This window comes from Pavona decussata, unplaced genomic scaffold (assembly GCF_977016875.1).
Source record: "Pavona decussata unplaced genomic scaffold, jaPavDecu1.1 SCAFFOLD_16, whole genome shotgun sequence".
NCBI classification, from domain to species: domain Eukaryota; kingdom Metazoa; phylum Cnidaria; class Anthozoa; order Scleractinia; family Agariciidae; genus Pavona; species Pavona decussata.
In genome coordinates this window covers 2,038,273-2,048,153 of record NW_028145439.1, presented here as the reverse complement: position 1 = coordinate 2,048,153, position 9,881 = coordinate 2,038,273, and the positions used below count along the sequence as shown (strand labels likewise).

Genomic DNA, 9,881 nt, shown 5'->3' with positions numbered 1-9,881 from the left:
ATCATTTACTTCACAACCGTCCAATGGAAAATGTAGATCCTTTTATCGAAGAGAACTGAACTATCAGTTAAAGCCAAAACGTACTTTGTACAACTGTTAACTTGATAAACAACAAAGTTGTCTGATTATCATCTTCACTGCTTGTTTCACTTATCTGATCTTTTAGCATTAAAAAATCAGGTTTAATAACGAGTTGAAATAAATTAAACTTGTTGTAAATTGGCTGTTAGATAATAAGCTGAAGAGACCCTGCCTTGAATGTCTGAATGAACCAGTGACAGCACTACTATAGATGGTAAATAACAAACAACTAATGTCCACTGCAGCCACAATGCACTGGACACTGTCTTTCCCTCTTTCATTTAAGGCAAATTTTTTTGTGTATCACCCGACTGTAAGAAGCTAGAATACTAAACAATTTCGAGCATTTGGAGACACAGGATTATTTCACCTTGTGATGGCGCTAGCTTTTATCTTTCTTGGGATCTTGTTTCTTTTTTGTTTGTTTGTTTTTTTCTTTATGTTAAACTTTATTTTGCAATGATATATAAATATAACGATAAAATTCAGGTTTTGTAGAATAACATTTATTGTCATATTATTCTTATACAAGTATTAAACTGAGAATTTACCGAAAGCTTTACACGGCTATCAATTTCTCGTGGAACCGAACGACTGATTTTAAATGGACACCTTGCAACGGCTAACTTGATGAACAAAAAAGCTGTCTTACTGTATCCTTCACTGCTTGTCTCACTTCTCGGATCTTCCAGAAGTAAAGAATTGGGTTTAATGACGAGTTCAAATAAAGTAAAGTTCCTGCAAATTGCAATGCGAGAACAAAACCAGAGGACACTTTGCCTCGAGTTTCTCTAAATGCAAAAGGCAGGACAACAATATATGGTAAATAACAAACAACTAATGTCAACTGCAGCCACAATGCACTGGACGCTGTCTTTCTGTATCGCGCTATGTTCAGTGGAGTTGTTTGGTTGGGTTGTCCTGTAACAATGTCTTGAACCTGCGTTTGATGATGACGCAGCCTGAGGAAAATCCGCGTGTAAGAGTAGATCGAAGTTAAAAGGCACAGCGTTAGTATTATATTGGTGTAGCTTCGAAATGTTACTAATGATTCATTCCAAAGGTAGGTTATGCAGCCGCCAAAAGAGACAACCCAAAGAACAATCACAGTTCCACATGTTCGTTTCAAAGTTACAACTTGTCTGTATCTGAGGCCTAACAACAGGGCGAGAAGTCTATCCACACTTATGGCAGTCAGTGTCAGCAAAGACACCATCCATAAAATTCGGCTTGATATAGCAAATGTGAAAAACGTCGAGCGACAAATATCCCACCGTTCGCACACGACAGAAATCCAGCGAGTAACATTTAAAGGTTCAACAATGATACCAACACAGAGATCAGTTGTCGCTAGGCTACGAAGCAAGAGTTTGGACGGTGGATGAAGTGAAGTCTCTTTGAAAAGAGCGACTAGGATCAGAGTATTTCCAAGGAATACAGTGATAGACAGAAATATGTTAAGCATTGAAAACAATATAAGTTGGCTGCGTAAACCTTCCGTTAACTCTCCTGAGCAAAACAGTTCTTCAAATGATTTTTGTTTTTCGACCCTAGTATAGTTTGTTATCTCACCCATTTTACTTCATCACCGTAAGTGAACCTGCCGAACTGAATTATACATGATGAGTTACCAAATCTTACAAATTCAACATTTGGCTTTCCAAATATTGCATTTACATTCAGATATTGACAATTGAGGATTTGGAATTGGAAAATATTGGAAAATGAAACTCTTGAATTTTCAAAATGGCAAAAATGGGGTTGACAGTTTGACAACACGGAGAGTCATAAGTGCCGAGTTATGTCAGTGAGTTATACATAGTGAGTTGCCAAATCTTAAAAATTCAAGACTTGGCTTCGCAAATATTTATATTTGGTACATTTGAATATTAAAAATCCAAGAATTGGCAGGTTTAATTTTCAGGAAACTCAATATTTGGCATGACAAATATTGGGACAAATTCACCGTCTTGGCGGACCCTATCATCCTGCATGACAGGCATTTTATTAACCTTGGTGTGAAGCGTGAAGAGACGGTCTCGCGTTTCTCGCCTTCCTGGCGCTCACGCTTGCGTAAATATGGGTGGTTTGCAACCAATCCCTGTAGATGCAAAACGAAAATGCCATGGCGGCCATGGTGGATGACAAAACAAAAAAGGTTCTGTCATCCAGCATTTTCGTTTGGATCTCCAAGGATTGGTTGCAAACCACCTATACGCCTGTTATAGAGGCTAAGTCTATGGACCATTTTTTCTCATTTTCTGCTACATTGTGCACTTCATTTTAGGTCAGACGTTCCATGCTAGTTACTGGGGAACGAAGGATCGCAGCGGTGTCGGTTGTTTACAAATGTAGCAGGTGTTTCGTCGAAAGAAACATTGCGTCTCCTATTGATAAGTAACCCGGTAGGTTGAAAACAAGAAAGAACGACTTGAGCATTGTGTTAAATCACTGGCCTGCCAGTTGTTTTGGGGAACATTAGAATTGGCCGTTAGTTTTTAGGAACAATGGATATTTATTTTATAAATTTTTTTTTCTGATATTTTAAAGGGATTAAGGGAACTATGTTGATTATTTGGAGAACAAGGGAACATTCAATATACCCCAAATATTTTTCTTCCTGTAAGTTGACAAAGGGAAGAACGAAACTTCTTCATACCTTGAGGACTGATTGCATAAATAAAACTTGAAATCAAGAAAAGTTTTTAACGTTCGTCAATCTGAATTGCTGCGCGCCCTCATGTGAGTCTGCCCTACTCAAACCGGTTGTCTTTGCGAAAAATCGAGTTATATATTGACATATTCCAAACTTGCCAATTAATCGGTCGGCATGTTTAATGTGTGTTGTTTGAGTTTCTTATCATCCAGCTGCGTTAAGAGTGGATCCAGGTAAATATCGACAATACCCAATTCCACTTTTTCTCTCTGACGTACTTTCAAAACCAACAATTAAGGTTTGATTTTGTTTGACTTTTCTCAAACATTTTTATGAAAAGTAAAAATTCGCGAGTGCATTTGTGACGGAAGAAAATTAAGTCATTTTCAACTCCAGTCGCTCGTGTACAGTATTGTGAACCTATTGAGAATCAATATAAATTTCCTTTTTCACTGTTCGTCCTTTTGTCAGGCTAAAATTTAAATGGGAATTATTCAGAGATAAAACGGTTTTGTCTTTTACCAGTTTAGTTGATAATTTGTGTTAGTTCAAACGATGTTTAAATCTGAACACTACAGGATAGCAGATTACTTAAAGTTTTTTGTACATTCTCAATGGTAATTTTTAAAACAAAAAAAGAAGAAAAGAATGGACACGAGATGAACCCAGGAGTAGATCGCAGCAGATCAAAGGAAGCTGTCAATGAAGAAATAAGGGAGAGCCATGTGAAGCTGTTTCTCTTAACTAAACGAGGGCAAAGATATAATGGTAGTGTTTTCGTGTTATTTTCAATCATTATCAACAACCCTTTTGCTTGTGACTGCGTGAGTAAAATTTTTTACTCTTTACATAGTTGGTCATTGTTTACAATTTTAGCCTAATTAAAATCATGGTCACACCTGGTTTTTAGTAGCATTTTTTCGACAAAACTAATGAGATAAGACTAAAAGCTGGTGGAGACCAAACATTACAAACCCCTTTTGGGCAAATAAAAAGAAATTCGAATTTTCGCTTCTGTCGCCGGATTCTTGAAAGTTACTGACAACGGCTCTTAAAATCATCATTTCAAGGGCACAGTGTATATCAAGTTGGGCAAGAAACCGTTTGGACATCGGCTTGCCAAACTAAACATCTATCTCAGTTACAAAATTATTACATCAGAATGTGGCTGGACATTTTAATTTAGCTACTCTTGTTTTCCTTGGAACAGCTTCTTGAGTGAAATTCAAGCTGGGGGGGGGGGAATAAACGCATTTTGTTTATTTGACAGGTACATCAGTTACGATATTTGCCCATTTGCTGATTCCAACTCAATATCAAACCCTTATATTTTCTGCTAGAAAGATAAGTGAATTTACTCGAGCAGCGAAGGACCTATACAATTAGACAAAAATTGGAAAAGACTTGATAAAAAAGACCCTTTTGGTGAACTATTTTCAAAAATAATATTCAAAAGTTCCAGCGAATTTTTATTTTGGCAAAAATTGGGAAAGTTCGAAATCGGCCCAAACGTGCCCGATGGCCTGATTGAAATTATGCAAATTAGTACATTTTCAAAGCTCTCGTTCAAGAAAAGGAAACGTTTTCTCGAATTGATGTTTTCACAATCGTTTTTACATCCCTTGTGCTTGCTTCCAAACTATATTTTATCTTGACCTGAACATTCTTTCATTTGAAGTTGCCTACGTAAAGAATACAATGTTTTGCTATTCTTGAGATAGAGTCATTTTTGACATATTTCAGATAACCATATCATCGGAGGTATACGAATTTACTGGTAATAAAAGAAGCTTTTTAACGGGCAATTGTTCTTATTTATCATGTTAAAATATTTAGTTTGGCCCGTGAAAAGCGAGCGCGCTAGGTCGAGATGTGTGGAATGCACTTTGACACAATTCGCCATTTCAGTACTTCATGTTCCTCCTGTTACTGTGCACGTGTCAATACAATTCACGGAAGCTTTTAGATAAAAGCCAAGGTCTCTGGTTTCATCTCATGCTTTTATACACGTAAATAACTAGCTTTAGATTTGAGTGTTCCCCATATTAGCATTAACTTATGAAATGATTCTTTCAGGTTAAGTGTACGAGTTTATATTGAGACGTTCAAGCAAGATGAAAGAGCCGTTCCCAGGGAAATAACTCGGAAATCAGTGAAATTATTACCCTGTCTCTCATATCATGCTACATGTCGTGTATTACATGAAGTAGCAACCTAGGCCGAGATTATTATGGGATTAGAGTAATAAAGAGAGCACATGGTCGACTACTTGTGTGTCTTTCTCTGGGCTAGTTTCACGGCTAGCATTCCTCTAATTTATGTATTAAGAGGATACGACATTGGCGACGAGGATAAGTACGGCACAAGATGTCTTCGAGCGAAAATGGTGTTTCAAACTCGATTCCTAAGTTCGATTGTCACTCGGATCCGGCGACGTTGGGACCACGATGGAAGCGATGGTTAACTTCTTTTGAACTGTTCGCGGATGGCAAAGGTCTTATTATCACCGAAGGTGCAAATGCAGCCACGAAACAACGGAGAAGAGCCATGTTACTCCATTCCGCAGGCCCCGATGTACAAGAAATCTTCTCTACTCTCGCGGACACCGGCGAAGCAACCGATTACGCAGCAGCTGTAACAGCGTTGAATGGGTATTTTCTTCCTAAAGTCAACTCTGCTTTCGCTCGCCAGAAATTTCCCTCGATTAAGAAAAGAAGGAAAGGACTGCAATTTTGGTGCAGACTTTGACAACCATTTAAGAGACGCTGTCCTGTGCAAATGTAGGTCAGACTATGTGAGACGTAAATTGCTTGAGGAAAGGGAAGAGCGAACCCTTGCCCGTACGTTAGAACTCGCAGAACAGTGTGAAAGTGTAGAGCACCAAATGTCTGAGCTCAGTATGAGTGAACCGAGTAAAGTAGATGCAAACAGGGTTTATGAGAAAGCTGGGAGACCCAAGAATATACATAGGAGTAAAGGGAACAAGAGCAGAGAAATTCATTGCTATCGTTGCGGGTCAACTAGTCATCTGGGCAGAGATTCAAATTGCCCTGCTAGAGGCCAAACTTGTAGAAAATGTAAAGGGAAAGACCATTTTGCTAGTGTCTGCAAAACCAAAACAAAGAAACCAGGAGTTAACCAAATTCAAGAAGAACCACAAGCCAGTGGGGAGCAAGTTGATTATGCTTTCAGAGTTACGGATAGAGACCAGTCAAACATGCTTAAGTTGTCTGTGGTTGTGGTAGAATTAGACACGTTGGTTGATTCTGGAGCCACCAATAACATTGTTGATGAAGAAACTTGGGAGCAATTGAAAGCTAAAAGGATTAAGTGCAAGTCTGAAGCTGCCCCTGTTGACAGGAAACTATATGCTTATGCATCTAACAAGCCCCTCTCAGTAAAAGGTCGTTTTATCTGTGAAGTGGTGGTTGGCCAAGGGAAAGCTCAAGCTGAATTCCTAGTTATTAAAGGAAAGGGAGTACCACTCCTTGGCAAGGATACTGCAATGAAGCTGAGTGTGTTGAAAATAGGTGTCGACATCGCTACGGTTGTTGAAACCAAGCAGATACTGCAGCAAAAATTCCCAAAGTGTTTGGTGGAATTGAAAAGCTGAAATCTAAACAAGTCACATTGCACATAGATCCAGCAGTGAAACCAGTAGCCCAGCCGCTGAGGCGAATTCCCTTCAATTTGCAAGATAAAGTGGAGAGGAAGGTTCAAGAATTGTTAGACTATGACATCATAGAAGAGGTCGATGGGCCAACGCCATGGGTGAATCCAGTAGTAATCATTCCGAAGGCGGACGGTGATATTCGTCTCTGCATTGATATGAGGAGAGCGAATGAAGCAATAATACGGGGTCGATACCCCATGCCAACCGTGGATGAGTTGCTGCACAACATGAATGGCTTTCAGCAAGTTAGATTTAAATTGGGGATGTCATCAGCTGGAACTTAGTCCCGAGTCACGCCAGATAAACACCTTTGTGACACACAAAGGGTTGTACAGGTATAAGCGCCTCTTGTTTGATGTGAGTTCAGCAAGTGAGCAGTACCAACATGAGATATCTGCCGCCTTGGCTTGAATAGAGGGGGTCCACAATATCTCTGACGACATCATTGTACATGGCCCAGACCAGACAACTCATGACCAGCGCCTTCACAAAACTATGCAACGTCTCAGACAGCATGGTTTGACCATCAATGTTGACAAATGCCTGTTCAATGTGGACAGATTGGTTTTTTATGGGCATTCTCCTCTCTGAAAAAGGAATTGGCCCAACAGGGGAAAGAGTTAGAGCTCTGCAGGAGACAAGAGAGCCAACGACTGTCAGCGAAGTACGAAGCTTCCTGGGATTGGCTAATTACAGCAGCAGATTTATTCCTAATTTTGCCACACTCGCAGAACCACTGAGGCAACTAACCAGGAAAGATGTCCCATTCCATTTTGGAGCTGACCAAAAAGCTGCTTTTGAGTCATTGAAGCAAAGCATGGCTGAAGCAGGAACACTCGCATACTTCGACAAGAATGCACCAAGCAAAGTCATCGCAGACGCGAGTCCTGTTGGCCTTGGAGCCGTGTGAGTGCAAAGCCAGGATGGAGCATGGGTGCCAATTTGCTATGCAAGCCGCAGCCTCACAGAGTGTGAACGCAAATACTCCCAAACTGAAAAAGAGGCCCATGTGTATGCTCCAGGGCAAAGCAACATAGCTGACCCTCTCTCCCGTTTGCTAAGTCGGAACAAAGCAACGAGTTATGAACATGGAGCAGAAGAATATGTCCGATTTGCCGCCATCAGTGCTACACCCGCAGCCCTAACTACAAGAGAAGTTGAAGAAGCATCTGCAGTGGACGAAGAGTTGATAGCTCTGAGAGAAGAAGTTAAAACTGGTCGAGTTGAGAAATGCAAGGCTTATTCACCAGCTGCAGGTGAACTGTGTGTGATCGGGCAACTAGTCCTAAGAGGTGCCCGTATTATACTGCCAAGCAAGCTAAGGTCTGAAGCAATTGCCTTAGCCCATGGGGGACATTTGGGAATCGTAGGAACAAAGCAAAAATTGAGAAGCAAAGTATGGTGGCCTTTTATGGATAAGGCAGCAGAAAAATTTTGCAAGTCTTGTTATGGATGTCAACTGGTGGCACATCCAGACCCACCGGAGGCATTGAGGTTTACGACATTACCAGAGGGACCTTGGGAAGATCTGGCCATAGATCTTCTAGGACCACTCCCATCTGGACACTCCATACTAGTTGTTGTTGACCACTATAGCCGTTACTATGAGTATGCGATCATGACATCCACCACCGCTGTGAAAGTAATCGACAACCTAGAAGAGATTTTCAGTCGCCACGGTCTTCCCACAACTATCAAGTCTGACAATGGACCACAGTTCCGCTCAGAAGAGTTTCAGGAGTACTGTAAGCAGAATGGAATTGTGCATCTCAAGACTGCACCCAAATGGCCCCAGGCTAATGGAGAAGTTGAAAGGCAAAATTCCTCCTTAATGAAGAGAATTCGCATTGCTCAAGCTGAAAGGTTGGACTGGAAGAAGGAGTGAAGACGATATATGACCACGTACCGAGATATTGACCACGCGACTACCGGCAAAAGCCCTGCCGAACTGTTGTTCAATCGGAAGATAAAGGGGAAGCTGCCAGAACTACATGCTGATTATCGTCCAGATTTGGAAATCCGTGACAGGGATGCAGAGGTCAAACCAAAGACCAAAGCGTATGCCGATAAGTTTATGGATGCGAGACCGTCTGATATTCAAGTTGGTTACCAAGTACTTGTGAGGCAAGACAAGAAGGATAAGTTCTCCACACCATTTAATCCATCACCATTCCAAGTTGTAAGCAAGACAGGCAACAGTGTCGTGGTAGAATCCCAGGGTGGGACCCAGTACTCAAGAAATACTTCCCATGTAAAGAAGTTCGTGTCAGAGACCCCTATGTCTGCAATCAAAGCACCATCTGCTGTTCCAGGCGAATCTGCAGTAGGAGATTCATCCACAGTACCTACCACAATACCAAGTCAAGCTTCATATGAATTGACACCAGTGGCACCCGCCACACCATCAAGTATACCTTTAACCAGGTTTACACCATTAACACGAGCAAGTGTGAAGAATGAAAATGAGGCAGTTCCACTCCATAAGGATGTTGTAGTTGATCAAGCAACATTGCCTAGTACCCCAGCAAGACCGAGGTATGAAAGACCTCAGAGACAGAGGACACTGCCACAGAAATACAAAGACTTTGTTATGGAAAAGTGAACTAGTCACTTATGAGTTTACCAAGTCGTTAAAGCCAAAGAACTTGTGACTAAGCATTTGTTAAGGACACTTATCGAGAGAAAAGATAATGTCTGAACTTACTAACCTTGTTAAGTCATTAGTTGCGTGAGAGTCTTTGTCTTTGAGTTTCATTTATATACGTTTTGTTTCTGATTAGGTTTAGAGGACTGTTACTCTTTGTTTCCTTTAAGAAAAAGGAGGGATGTCGTGTATTACATGAAGTAGCAACCTAGGCCGAGATTATTAAGGCATTAGAGTAATAAAGAGAGCACATGGTCGACTGGTTGTGTGTCTTTCTCTGAGCTAGTTTCACGGCTAGCATTCCTCTAATTTATGTATTAAGAGGATACGACACTACACTTCCAAACTACCGTTATTTTTAAGCTAGAAAGTGTAAATACCCCCTTCTTACGTGATCTAAATTCAATGAGTCAAGTAGTCAGTATTTTCGACAAACACAGAAAAACAAAGCTTGGTTGGTAAGTGTATTTATACAGATGGGCATAGAGAAGATTTTTTGTTCCTACTTTCTGGTCATAAATGTATACAAAGGTAAAACAAGGACGCGTTTCATCCATGTGGCAAGCGAACGGGTGATGTTTACATTCACGTCGGTGCACGATTTTTTCAGTTTTTTCTTGCGGTGGACTTCATTCGTAATATTTTAAGCAAATTCTGTTTTAGGTCACGTAAAAAGGGAGTATTTACACTTTCTAGCTTAAAAATAACGGTAGTTTGGAAGTGTAGCATGATGTGAGAGACAGGGTATTAATTTCACTGATTTCCGAGTTATTTCGCTGCGAACGGCTCTTTCATCTTGCTTGAACGTGTCAATATAAACTCGAAAA

The 9,881-nt window shown here is 40.6% G+C and overlaps 1 protein-coding gene across 1 annotated transcript; it reads right to left on the bottom strand.

The window, feature by feature from the left end:
- Window positions 1–703: 703 nt before the first annotated feature.
- On the bottom strand, window positions 704–1,657 carry LOC146487290 (adenosine receptor A2a-like). Its single transcript, XM_085084465.1, has one exon. The coding sequence runs from the start codon at window positions 1,655–1,657 to the stop codon at window positions 704–706; it is 954 nt and encodes a 317-aa protein (XP_084940591.1).
- Between the last annotated feature and the right edge of the window lie 8,224 nt (window positions 1,658–9,881).